The 13,760-nt window shown below is 43.1% G+C and overlaps 2 protein-coding genes across 9 annotated transcripts in view; one reads left to right on the forward strand and one right to left on the reverse strand.

Moving 5' to 3' along the window:
• The window catches only part of LOC308623425 (uncharacterized protein), a 175,217-nt gene that overhangs the window by 148,097 nt on the left and 13,360 nt on the right, over positions 1 to 13,760 (forward strand). For 4 of the 6 annotated variants that reach the window (XR_014016820.1, XM_081245781.1, XM_081245782.1 and 1 more), the window contains 3 exons: positions 2,564 to 2,804; positions 8,221 to 8,391; positions 11,729 to 11,832. Coding sequence is in view for 5 of the 6 variants with exons in the window: in XM_081245781.1 (XP_081101907.1) it covers positions 2,564 to 2,630 (67 nt within the window). In the remaining variant the exon portion in view is untranslated. The remainder of the gene's footprint in view (positions 1 to 2,563; positions 2,805 to 8,220; positions 8,392 to 11,728; positions 11,833 to 13,760) is intronic. The other 2 variants (XM_081245783.1, XM_081245784.1) reach the window with 2 other exon arrangements.
• Positions 8,524 to 13,760, reverse strand: part of ITPR1 (inositol 1,4,5-trisphosphate receptor type 1) — a 327,139-nt gene continuing 321,902 nt past the window's right edge. For all 3 annotated transcript variants that reach the window (XM_081245778.1, XM_081245777.1, XM_081245776.1), the window contains one exon: positions 8,524 to 9,888. In XM_081245778.1, the coding sequence (XP_081101904.1) occupies positions 9,802 to 9,888 (87 nt within the window). In that variant the 3' untranslated portion in view covers positions 8,524 to 9,801. The remainder of the gene's footprint in view (positions 9,889 to 13,760) is intronic.

Here is a 13,760-nt window from a genome sequence, read left to right on the forward strand (position 1 = left end):
TGCTTAGGACCCACAGGGCTGGAAAAGGCAGGGTGGGGTGGGGGGGTGTTGGGGGGGTTTAGCCTTCATGCAGCAGGAGGGGCCCAGGAGTGCCCCTGGCTGTGGAGGGCAGAGGAGCAGGTCCAGGACCCCAGCAGGCTCACTGGGCCCGAGTGGGCGGGGAAGTGCTAGGCCTGTTCCCCACATCCTCCGATCTGGAGGGCCCCTCCCCGTTGGCCTCTCTTCTTCTCCCCTCCTCCCTCCTGTGCCCCTAACACCTGCATGGCTGGAGGGAGCCCCGGAAATCAGGGGACCAGACCTGGAAGCCCAAGAGGCTTCCCAGAGCCAAGTGGGTGGGGGAAACACCTGCGGTGCTTCCCCTTATCCTCCGGCCCAGGAGGGTGCCCCCCATTTGCCCCTCCTCCTCTTCCCCCCTCCTCCCTCCCTCCTCCACCCCTAGGACCAATGTGGTCTGGACGGGGCCTTGAAGGGCAGAGACCCAGCCTGGGAGTCCAGGCTTCCCGGGGCTGAGTGGGCCTGGGAGACGCCCGCCACACCTCCCCAATCCTCCTGTCCTGGAGGCCCCCTCCCGCCCGCCTCCCTCCTATGCCCCTAGGACCAACACAGCCCACAGGGGGCCTCAGAGGGCCCGGCCCGGGAGCCCCACAGGCTTCCTGGGCCTGATAGGGCAGGGGAAACGCCTGATCCTCCGAGCCCCCCAGGGTCTCTCCAGGCATGGGAACCCCTCCTGCCTCGAGCCACCCCTCAGGGGTGCTGGTCCTGTCCAGCCTCCATTTCTCCTCCCACCTCAGTGCCCCCATGTCCTACCCAGTGGCTCGGGGGTTCCTCCCCTCTCCTTAGGCATTGATGTCCCGCACCAGTGTCCGGCAGGCACCCTAGTTGTGGGGAGACGCAAACTCTGCGTCCTCCCCTGCTGCCGTCTTGACTGTGCCCCCTCTTAACTTATTTGTGAAATGCTAATCCTTACAAGTAAAACCTGAGGTGATAAAAACTCTAATAAGGGGTGTGTGTGTGTGTATAAAAGTAAACACATTTTTAATAGCTGTTTCTGGTTCTCCAAGAGTATCAATAGTGAAAGTAAAAGGAAGCCACAGACGGTCTTGGGTAATCATATGTAGCTTCATCATTCTCTATGGTCATGTTAATTAACTGACTTGTTCAGCCTGTTTGGACCATAAGAAAATGTGACCTTCCCAATTGTATTCAAATCTGTCAAGCGTGAAAACAGGCGATTTGTTTTTCTTGTCTTAAACCTAAACAACTGCCTGGTTTCTGCTTAGGCAAATGTGGTTGGCAGAATAATGGGCCCCTTAAAGATGTCCAAGTCCTAATGCCCAGACCCTGTGAATATATTACCTTACACGGCAAAAGGGATTTTGTGGTTGTGATTATGTTAAGGATTTTGAAATGGGGAGATTTCCTGGTTTATTCAAGTGGGACCAATGTAATCACAAGTCTCCTCATAAGTAAAGGAGGGAGGCATAGCATCATAGTCAGTGTGATAAAGGGTGTGAAGGGACTCGACTGGCCATTTCTAGCTTTACAGATGGGAGTAGGCAACGAGCCAAGGAACGCAGGCAGCCTCTAGAAGCTGAAAAAGGCAAGGAAGTAAATTCTCTGCTAGGGCCTCCAGAAGGAATTCAACCCTGCCAACCTTTTTTTTTTTTTTTAAGTTTTTTTTTATTTTTTGATGAAGACCATTTCTAAAGTCTTTATTGAATTTGTTACAGTATGTTTTTTGTTTTTTTGTTTTTTGTTTTGCAGTATGCAGGCCTCTCACTGCTGTGGCCTCTCCCGTTGCAGAGCATAGGCTCCGGACACGCAGGCTCATTGGCCGTGGCTCACGGGCCCAGCCTCTCCATGGCATGTGGGATCCTCCTGGACCGGGGCATGAACCTGCGTCCCCTGCATCGGCAGGTGGACTCTCAACCACTGTGCCACCAGGAAAGCCTTGTGGTTTTTTTTTTTTATGTTTTGTTTTTTTGGCAGCGAGGCACGTGGGATCTTAGCTCCCTGGCTAGGGATCGAACCTGCACGCCCTGTATGGAAGGCAAAGTGTTAACCACTGGACCACTAGGGAAGTCCCCTGCCAACCCATTTTAGACTTTGATAGACAAGCCAGCACAGGTTTATCTGTTATAAGAATTGAAAGAAGGAAGAGAGATTGGGGTTGCCTAGTGAGAGGGAGGGGGCAGTGAGGGATGGTTTGGGGTTGTGAAGCAGGACTCCTGGGGCCAGAGGCATTATGATTATCGGATACTTATAAGATTAAATGGTCCGCAGCAAAAAGGGTAGTGACTGCCTGATCTTTTGTTGTCTGTGCAACTCCTTTTGGGCCACTGCTAAATAGTCCTTCCTTAGTGAAAGACTCCTTATTGGCCTTGGCTCCAAAACCCTCAAGCAGATTACGTGAAGGTTCACAATCTTTTTTCCCCCTCAAGTGTCTTGAGCCTCTTTACTGGCAGGAATTGTACTAGGTACTGAATGAAAAGAGCTAGTTACAGCCCTTACCCATAAGAACTCTTACTTTGCATCTCTTAGAACTCTTACCTGGTATTTACAGGTCTTCCCCAAACAGGTGGACAGGTGGAGGCCCCAGCACCTTTTTGGCAGGATTGCACCCGGCATAGTGAAGTGTTGGCCTAGAGAGGAAGGTATATGATACAGTCAGCCCTCCAATCTTTGGATGTGGTTCCTGTGGCTATGGAACCCGAGTAAATGGACGGCCGATTGTACTCCTTACGTAAAGGACATGAGCACCCGCGGATTTTGCTATCCACGGGGGTCCCCGTGGATACCGAAGGGTGAGTGTATATCATCAGATGATCTGTCTTTGAATCCCAGGTCTGATGTTCTAGTTTGGCCAAATCACTTCACCTTTCTAAATTGATTTCTTCTTCTCTAAGTTAGGGAGTTATCAGGAAGGGGGAAAAATAAAGGTGTTTTAAAAGCTGGTTGCTCTTTGAGTTGAAAGCTGAAGACAGATGAATTATAGTCTTTTTTCATTCTGTCAAGGTAAAGGGCTAATCTAGAGGGAGGGGTTGGGACCAGGGGGCTTAAATTGTTCTGTATAATAAACAAGAATTTTTAGTTTTTACTTGAAGCTGGAGGGAAATTTTTTTTTGTTTTTATTTTGCTTTTGTTTGGGTGGTGAGAGAAAGTGGGTCCTAGAATTAGGCTCGAGGTGAGGATACAAATGGCTACTCCACTGGCAGAAAAGGAAGGGGGCAGAGAGCTTCAATGTCTGATTCTCAGTTTTAAATAGTTTCTTACTGTTTGTTATTTATTTATTTGTTAAAATCTTCCTCTACTAAAGGTCTGCTGTTCACAACACCCAGGTGTTAATGTGTTTTGGAGACAGAGTAGGGATGGCTGTGTCTACACTAGGGTGGAGGGGAATAGAGAGAGGGGAGATGATGAGAATTAGGTTGCAGTCAGGATTTAGGATGAGAAAGTGACAAGGAATTATTAGGAAGTTGTAAGCACTCACCTTAGGATCCTTGAAATTCTTAAGGAAAGTCCTGGGCTTCGTACAGTTATGTGAGATAACGATCTAAAATTTGCATTTGAATGTTAAAGATGGTACAATTCAGGACCCTTTACATGTCAGGGATAATACCTACTTAACAGTGTTGGGAGACTTCTACCTAAATGAGAATGTAGGTAAAAGCACTTCATAAACCAAGGAAATACATCATCACCCCTAAGATAAAGTGTCTTCCCATGAAGATTTTGTAAAAAGGAAGTCAGACGTAAATTCAACTCTGATCACAGATATGAGAATAATTATCCGGAAGTTATGAGCTCTATAATAGTTTTCTTCCTTTATGAATTCAGTTCAAATGGATAGTAAAAACAATTTGGATGTTAAAGATATAGTTTTTAAAAATGACTCAATATGTCCCAAACATGTCATGTTAAGACTTGGGGGTTTAGGAACCCACTGTAATAACTTCAGGCCCATCTGGTAGGAAGAGAAGTAGCTTTGGTCGTGCAGTATTTAGCTGACATCGTGGATCGGCCTGAGCACAAGGAAATGATGATGTTGCAGAGGAATGGGAAATGACACGTGTTGGGTATATACGCGACACTTGACATATATTGTCTTTTTTAAAGCTTATTGCTGCCCAAAGAAGTAGTAGCGTCTCCAGTCTTTAGATGGTGGTTGGGGGAATGGGCAGGGTGTGTGTGTATGTGTGTGAACATTACAGTGATTAAAGAACTTGCTTAAAATCATAGCGTTGAAGTGGTAGAGCTGGCATGAAGACTCTTACCAGCCTCAAGGTCCAGTTCTTTCCCTCCCACCATGCTGCCACGGGGGCCCTGAAGTAAACGAACACTCAGCAGCCGAGCCTTGTGTGGTTCTGCTTCCTTGTCCCAGTGTCATACCGCATCTTAATTGTTTTTCTTCTACAGAGCATTTACAGAAAGCTTCTGACAAGACTTCATGAGATGTTATAGGTGACAAGTATGTGGGAAAAAAGATGAAATCATTAGCTGAATGAAGTTCTGGAGTGGACAGGTTAAATTCCTGGATTGCCTAAAGTTTCATTGACATGGGACCAGCCGTCTTTCGTGAGGTCCTGACAGAAATGCTGGCAGACTCTTTCCATTAGTGGCTCTTGCATACAGTATGCGCTTCTTCTGTTGTGGGACTCTTTTTTTTGTTGTTGTTGTTCAGAATTCACCTTAGGGGTTTTCTCAAACTCGGCATTCTTAATCTATAGTGGTTTTTAGCTTTCTTTTTTCTTTCCAGACTGCGTGAATGATGCAGTTTCACTTCTGGGTGTTAGGATTCTCTTTCACACTGGTTTGTCATGACCTTAAAGTATTTTAAGTTTCTCTTTGCATTAATTTTTTTTTTTTTAATGTAGTACCCCAGTGAGCTAGAGATTTGTTTTACCAAATGAGTTTAAATCACCAGCAGCCGGAGCGTTGTCCACGAGCGTTGTCAGACTTGACCAAATGTAAAAACCTGCCAGTGGTCTTTTTCTTTTCTTCAACTTGGTAGGTTTTGGAGTCCAGACTCGAAGGCTAGTTACGCTTCTGCATCAGCCTTTAGGTTGTTAAGAGTTGCCAAAGATGGCATACAATACCAGGGATGGAGAGTTGTTTGTTGCCATGATCGGAGTGGTCTTCGTTTATAATTGCCATCCTAGCTCTCCCCTGTAGATAACTGACAAGTCCTAAGAGTCGTTCTGAGCTGCAGCCACCCACAAAAACCACATGCATGGCATTTTACTCAAAACTTTACTTTAACCACTGCTTTGTGATGCAAAACTGGTGGAATTTTGGGTACTTTCTGTAAAATCGAAATCTTTACGGGGGTTTTCCAGCATTCTAGTTGATTGTTAACAAATGATCACTGTAACGAAGAGAGCAGAGTTGGCTAATCAACACCGACTTCTGTGGTAGGTAGGATAGGATGCCCGTCTGTATGGAATCTTTCAGCGTGGAGAAAGCCACGGTGACTGAGAGAACAGATTCTCCTTTTGAAAAATGCAATTAAATAAGAGATATTTATATGAGATTTGTAGTTGTAAAAGATAGAGATTTTAGGAGCTTCTTTTCTTTGCCACAAAGTTTTCAGTCTTGACAAAGTAATCATATTCAGGACTTTCTAAATTGTAGATCCTCTTATGAAAGAGATTTGAAAAGAAAAGGAAATCCATTTGTATTGTAGGACCAAATACAGTTGTGCATAAGAACTTTCTGTAAAGGGAGAACTGTTATGGGAAACTGATTACCGATAAGATACTGTAGCCCGTTTCTGGAATGGGGACAGCAGGTGGAAGAGCTCTCTCTCCTGTTAGCTGAGTCAGGAGTGCTTTGTTTATTCTGGAGCTAAGCCCTTGGGCAAGTCACTTTACCACTGTAAAGCTCAATTTCTTACCTTTAAAATGAAAGCTCCACTCCCGTTCTATGGTTTGGTAGATAAGAACTTGTTGTCTCAAGAGCCTTCAGTAGGAGTCCTTTGTTATTATATCCTGTCTTCTGTAAAGGTGACTTTTACTGTCATGTAAATTAAGCCTTCTATGAAGCACATTTTGTTTTTTAGAATCTGTGAAAACATTATTTTAGCAAAACTCAACTCTACTTGTGTAAGTATGTAGTTGTGCTCCTTTTGTATTTAATAGTATTGAAGGACTAAATTTCTTTCTATGTAGCCCAGAAGTCAGACTAATGGTCTCATGATTAGCCTTAAAATAACTATCAGAAACTTTCAGGCCGTTTCTCATTAGTGCATTATCCCAACCAACCGTAGGAGGAGGATACAGAAATCTATAATTGAGTTTTTTTTAAGTTAATGAATTTATTATTTATTTTTGGTTGCATTGGGTCTTTGTTGCTGCGCGTGGGCTTTCTCTAGCTGTGGTGAGCGGGGGCTACTCTTCGTTGCGGTGCGCAGGCTTCTCATGGCGGTGGCTTCTCTCGTTGCATAGCACGGGCTCTAGGTGCACGGGCTTCAGTAGTTGTGGCACGTGGGCTCAGTAGTTACGGCTCGCGGGCTCTAGAGCGCAGGCTCAGTAGTTGTGGTGCACGGGCTTAGTTACTCCACGGCGTGTGGCATCTTCCCGGACCAGGGCTCGAACCCGTGTCCCCTGCATTGGCAGGCAGGTTCTTAACCACTGTGCCACCAGGGAAGCCCTATAATTGAGTTTTTAATGTGATAATTCCTTAGTTTACTGTGAAGATCGTGTTAATTTCTCACTAGCACATAAGTAAAGCTTTGTTTAGTTTGTTACTGCAAAGACTGAGTTGCTGGTTAGCTTCCACAAATAAGGTATGCTTGCTTTATAATTTATGTTAGGAAATGTTTAAACAGGGTGAAAGAGCAGTTTTTACAGGAGCAAAATCAAGCAATCCGTTTTCAGAAAGTAGAACCAAATAAAACTGACTGAAGAACAATCAGTAATGAGCTTGGAAACAGGTAGGTTGAATCCATTTTTTAAAAACAAAGTGAAAAGCGTTGTATTTTGTGTGCGTGTGTGAGGAGTCGGCGCACAGCTCTAAGAGTATTTGCGCAGGATGCACTATCGAGTAAAGCTCTAGGGCTCACCAGGGCGGAAGCTGTATCTGCAGGGGAAACAAGGTTCATCACTACATAATTTCAGGGACATAAGTAGAAACGGGCCAGAAAATATAAACGTTAGAAAAGTGGAACGGAATTTCCCAGACCCTTTGACTTAACACGTGGTTTAGTTAAGGAAGTTGGCAAAATCTTCAAATATGAATCCGTGCTACAGCAAACTTTTAAAATTAAATAATCAGAGCCAAAAAGACTTTTTGCATGTTAGTAGTATGGTATCACATTTGTTTCTTAGCCCGATAGCACTAATTCTTCACCTGGGTGAGTAACTTTGAAGGTGACTTGGACCTTGATCCTTAAAGTAGAAGTGTTGAAAAAGCGATGTCTGGAGAAAGGTGAAATCACAACCACACATCAAAGGCTGTAGGAGTTACAACTTCAAATTTTATGTTTCAGTTGTACCAGCTTTGTGTTCACACCCAAACTCCAAGGGTAGGATCTACCGCTTGTAGGGTGGAGTGGCATTCCAATTCCATTTATTTTCTGCTGAAGCTGGCGAGTTGAATGAAGATTGTATCTCAAGTGACAGGATTCGAATGAAACAGGACAAACCTGTAAAAGCTGCAACCTGAACATGTCATTGCAGAACTTTGCAGTGAATGAGATGGGACAGGGCTTGGGAGACAAACCACACACACTGCCTCTCCGTGCCGGGCAGCTCAGGAGATCGAAGGGAGATCCAAGGGGAGCAAGTCCTTGCTGGCTGGAGCTCACGTTCGGGGAAGGTTGGGGGGGTCAGCATGGAGCGCCGATTTGTTTATAGATACAAGTACGTATCTATCTTGGGCTTGGCTTATGATGGAAAAATTCTATGGAGATACGCTGCACTGACTGGAAAATTATTCACTTTTTTTTTAAGTTATCAATTACAAAGTAGAAGCATTGGTTTTGAAACGAGTCATTTAACTGGAATTTAATCACGACCTAGTTCCCAGCATTGGATGGTAATGATCCTTATTTAGCAAAGCACAGAGAAAATCGGTGTTTGTTAAAAGAGCAACCACGGTGGGCAGTGCTCTCAGGAGGGGACGAGTTAGCTTCTCTAAAACATTTTCAACTGTCTTGACGGACTCTGACCGCTGGGCATGAGTGAGAACTAATCTCCCTGTTGGTGATTCTTTGCACTGCAGGTAGCAAGTTGCACGTCCCCCAGGGAAAGTGCAGGAGTGGGAGCCTTACCGTGTGCTACGGTGCTCGAGACAGTCTGCTTGGCAGTCACTTACCGAGAAGAATGAATGGCTGGCTGCTGTATAAACCCTCCCCCATAGCTCTTCAAGTAGTTCTCAGCTATCATTAATCAGGTAAGCATTTTTGGAATTAATCTGGTAGGCAAACCAGTTATACTTTAAATTGGTCCTAAAGAAAATATCTAATTGGAATAGCTGTTGTTATGACGCAAAGAAATGTCTAAATGAAAGCCACCAGTCGGTCGCTGTATTTTATTCTGCATCATTTATTAAATATTATTTTTATATCTGCATTTACAAACTTTACTCATTTCAGAAGTCTGCTTTCAATACATGTTTAACTTTTTTTGTAGAGAGATTGTCTTGTAAAATGAGATCCATGTACAAAACTAGGCAACAGATATAAAAGTTTCCTTTCATACTTTTTCATCCATCGAGAAAAGAAAGAATGTGACAAAGAAATAAAACCCAAATGTGGCTCTTTCACAAGAATAACATGTCAGTGTTCAAACTGTGAGCTCTAATGGGATAGATCATATTTCATCTTTATATGGATGGATATAGTTTAAGACTTCTTAGCTACTGTAGCATGTTGGTTCAGATGAAGAAAAAAAATCAACTCTACTGTTTGGACTAGATAATCTAGAGCCCATCAATTACTCATTGCTTTATAACGTGACACCAGAATTCACCTAGGAGATGACACTGATCGGCTACCAGTATGCGTTTACCTCAAACGTGGCATTAAAAAGTTCCCTTTAAAAACTTCACTGACTTGGCAAACTAAAGTCTGAGCCTCTAATTTAGCTCTCTTACTTAAAGAACTAGTTGAAATGATCAATTCAGAAGCCTTAAAGTATCTTGGAAACTAAAGCTGCTTTTCTTAAAATGAATGCTGACTTGACAGTCTGTAGGCCTGGAGCACGGTCACTGGGAGACAGAGGCACTAGTGCCGCGAGCAGTGAGAAGTAGTATCACCACAGGATAAGTATGTGGTACAACATGCCCGGGGGCCTGAAACTCACTCTTAATATGATTGTGGCAGCAGCATCATTTGATACGTAACCATTTATTACATACTATTAACACACCAGCTTCAAAGATGTGCACGCCCCTTAGGCTACTCAGGAGTTACAAATTTATTGTGATTGCATAATTGGTATTGCACAGTTCTATAAAAAACATAAATACTGGCTATTCTAGTTTTAAATACAAAATACATGTCATATACTTTTAAATCTATAATGTGGTTCAAGTGCAAATCAGGTGCTTTCTTTAGTCCTTCCAGAAAAGGCATTTTTTAATATTTTTGGCACAAATGAAATTTCATCGTGCCAGCCATTCTCATTACAATACATATGTCCAAACCTTGAGAGTAGCAATCATATACATACAGTATAAAACTGAGTATTTACAAATATACTAAGCATAAATGTAACCTCTGTGGGTGAATCAGACCGAATTAGCCATACCCCCACTAAAAATAATTTAAAACGGTAAGTACGATTCCATTGTTTCCTTTGCTTATGCTGGTTGCTGTGGGTTGACGTTCACGTGAGGAGGGTGTCCTAGAAGACCAATTCTTTGTTTCTGCTTCCTTTGTTCTGTCATCTGGAAAGTTAAAAAGTTTCATCATTAGACCCAGACACTTCCTGTACGTCAGATCATATACTCAACCATAGATCACCGCTGTGGTTATGGTTTATACTGAAACCCACTTTCTACAAACAGTGTACTGTCAGTATATCAAACACAGAACTTCAAAAAGGACATCTTCCTAGGCAGAATGGGGAATGCTGTGCCTTAGGCAATGTGACATTCAGAAACTTTGCGTTCTCCTTGTTTCATAAAGGAACAAAAAAACAGTTAAAGCACAAGATGCTTGATCGTCGCCCAAATCCACTTCCAACTGATAGCTTTGTATGATAGTAACAGCACACTAAACTGTCAAGAAAAGCAGTGTGTTTAAAATCCTAGGTTTAAGAGAGATTAAGTCCACCGTCTTCAGGGGGTCTTGATTCCTCTCCAGTGACTCTTGGGTAGTCTTGATTTGCGAGAAAAAAAATCACACAGCCTTTCTAGGGAGATGAGGAATGTCCTCTCCTCGGAGGTCCAGGGTGACTAAATAACATAATCATGGCCTGGCACTCAGTGGTGACTATTCCTTGCCACCCTACAGACACTAAGGTCAGGAAAGACCATTTCCTAAGGCTGGTCAAATGAAACAGTGCTTTCAAAACCCAAAACAAGAGGTTGGTACCGTTTATTTTGGCTGCCGAACTAATAAATCAGTTCTCATATTGACAGGTATCTAGCTCTGTTCTGGCTATTTCAGGGCATAATTAATTCCCTGCATTCACATTTCTCATAACCCAGTTAGTCCTAGCTTAGGATTTGATGCTGGGCATCAAATATTTTGGTACAAAATATCCTGAGAACATAAAATAAGATTAACTTACCTAGGTTCAATTTTAAAGTGGTTATTTTTTCTTAAACATAGCCGTTTTCCTTTCACATCGAAATACTATTTTTAGGCTCCTGTGAAATGCCTTCAGTTATATTTTAGAAGAGAAGATTTACAAGGAGTGAATATTTCCAAAAGGCAGCTTTTTATAAAGCCTTTTAAAAGAGTTGAATTAGGATATTCCAGCTAGCCTCTAAAGTTTCCTTGGATGAGTGACAAATCGTGAAGGGAGGTGTCACACCCTATACTACACAGATTCAGCTGCGGAAGCAGAACCTCACGTGACCCGTGGAATAAATTCACAAGTAGATTGTAATGCAGTCAGTAATTCACTCATCTCACTGCCTGATACTTCATGTGCTTAGCCCCAGAGTTTCACCCCCTGACTAGCCCCTCGGCAGGTAGCCTTGAGAGGGAATCCAATAAAACTTAACTAAATTTAATAATCACCACATTCTCACAGATGTAGGAATCGTGGTGGGCTCAACCCGTATTGACAGATACTTTAGTCAAAGCTTCCATTTAAGGATGCTGCGATTTTTCTGCTGTAGAAGTTGGCCATTAAAGGTTTTCCTGAAATTTTTCCATAAATAACTACGTGCATTTGAGATGACCTTTTATGTACATGCATCTTCACGCCTGTTTGTCGGATCAGCTTTTTGTGACTTTTCAATCTGTTGGCTCTTCCTTCTCTTAAACTTAAGAGCTTCTAAACTGGGTTCCTTATAGCAAATGAGTCTGCAACTGAAGGCACACCTTCCTTCCCTCTTCGACAGGTTATCACCTGATAGCCCAGTGGAGGTCCGATTCTGATTTTCCAGGGTTGTCTTCCTAAAATAACGATCGCATCACTCTCCCTGCATCACAAACCTTAAAGCTCCCTACTGCTGTAGGTTAGTGGCCCAAACCTTCGTTCAGGCAGTCATATTCCTGGTAATTTCAAGAACCTAGTACATACCTATCTAATTTTGTTTTCTATTTCCCTAGAATAATGGTTCTTAAACTTTGGCGTGCACCAGAACCACCTAGAAGGCTCCTTAAAACACAGATCCAAGGGTCCACAAACAGAGTTTCCGACTCAGTAGGCCCAGGTAGGTATTGGTGTTACTGATCTGGGACCGCTGCTGCTCTAGAAGAGCTCTTCACTGATTATCTCAGAAACAGGCCAAGATCACTGTGGTTATATTTTCATATACTTGAATACTTTTTAAAAAAGTATTTTGGGTAAATGTATTATTTTTCTCAAAAAAAGACCTTGGAGAAGATTCTCTGCAGTTGAGCAGGTGGTCGGTACACAAATCTGACTGCCTGGATTCTGTTCTGATCGACCATGGCCTTTTTAGACAGAATGGCTACCATTTAAGTGAGTAATAAATGGTAAGGAATTGGGCAACTGCTTAAGTATTGGTCCCTTTTGGCAAGGTCATCATCCAGTGATAATTATATGGGAAGAGTAATGAAAACAAAACCCCCTAAAGGACTAAATCTGGCCTATAAGAAACCAAGCTCAACACTGCTGGCCAGTTGTTTCCCTGGCCCCTTAGTACATATTCTCACATAACTTCTGGCTTTATTAGCTCAATTCAGCCTACTTACCTATCGGTCTTCATAGATTCAAATGCACTATATATGTTATTTAAGGCATCATCGTTATCTGTTACTACTACCTACATCAAGACACAGAAATAATGACCAAAGTCTAGCCTTAGCATATTCTCACAATGTATTCTCTCTGGACATTTGAAACAAAACTGACTAGATAAAAATATCCATCAGGGGCTTCCCTGGTGGCACAGTGGTTAAGAATCCGCCTGCCAATGCAGGGGACATGGGTTCGAGACCTGGTCCAGGAAGATCCCACATGCCACGGAGCAACTAAGCCCGTGCGCCACAAGTACTGAGCCCGCATGCCACAAGTACTGAAGCCCGTGCGCCTAGAGCCCGTGCTCCGCAACAAGAGAAGCCACCGCTCGCCGCAACTAGAGAAGGCCCACGCACAGCAATGAAAACCCACCGCAGCCAAAAATAAATAAACTTTAAAAAAATATATATCCATCAGATTCACGTCTAAGGTGGTAACTTCAGTCAAAATTCTAATACTGAAAAAGCTACTTTGATTAGGGTGAAATGTCCCATTTGTAGTAGATACGTTTAAAATCCTCAAAATCTACATTTAGCTAAGGATGAATATTTGAAGCAATATCCTTCTTCATAATCTATATACAGACTAACTTGAATTTCAGCATTCCTTCTTTTGACTCAGTCTAAACAAGAAGCAAACGATACTGGTAGCTTTACAAGTCAGATGTAGCCAAAGATCTTGCATGAAAATATGGAGCGTTGAGTGCAAATGGGCAAAATTTACTCCACCACTACCGGCCTCCAAACGATTAAGGGCTGGCATAGCAGGGAAGGTTCAGCAACAGCACGTGAAAGCCACAATCTGCTTTCCTGTCACAGTGAGGTCGTGGCTACTCAGGTTCTAAACAGCCAGGAAACTCCAGTCCTCAGAATTGCACTTCACAGTCCTATGAAATCAGTCACGCTCCTAACGATGAGCCTAAAATATTCAGAAATAAAACTGCAGCATCTCTTGAACACAGTTACATCGGTTTAATATAAATATACAGATATTCACACTCCCGATCCTTAGGGTGCTGTTCTCTCTAGTTCATCTGGCAAACTCGCAAGCTTTGAAACCAAGCTCCTGCATTCCCACCTCTGAGAGGGTTTCCGAGGCGTTGCCTCGAACCCTCTCCCTGTGATCAGGCTGAATGAAGTGCTCCCTTTTCTCCACTCCCAGAGCAATCTGTTCAAACCTCTGTTATGTACTTACCATGTTGAATTATAATTTATTTGTTTACTTGTTTGTCTCCCACTCTAGGCTGTTAGTTCCTTGAAGAAGGAGAATTGGTTCTATTCACCTTTGTAACCCCAGTACCTAGGGCTGCACCTGGCAAATAGGTGTTTCATAAATGATAGTTCGAAGAACAAATGACCCAGAGCACAGTGCCATTCC

The sequence above is a fragment of the Mesoplodon bidens genome (genome assembly GCF_964165515.1).
Source record: "Mesoplodon bidens genome assembly, chromosome: 10".
In the NCBI taxonomy this organism is placed as follows: domain Eukaryota; kingdom Metazoa; phylum Chordata; class Mammalia; order Artiodactyla; family Ziphiidae; genus Mesoplodon; species Mesoplodon bidens.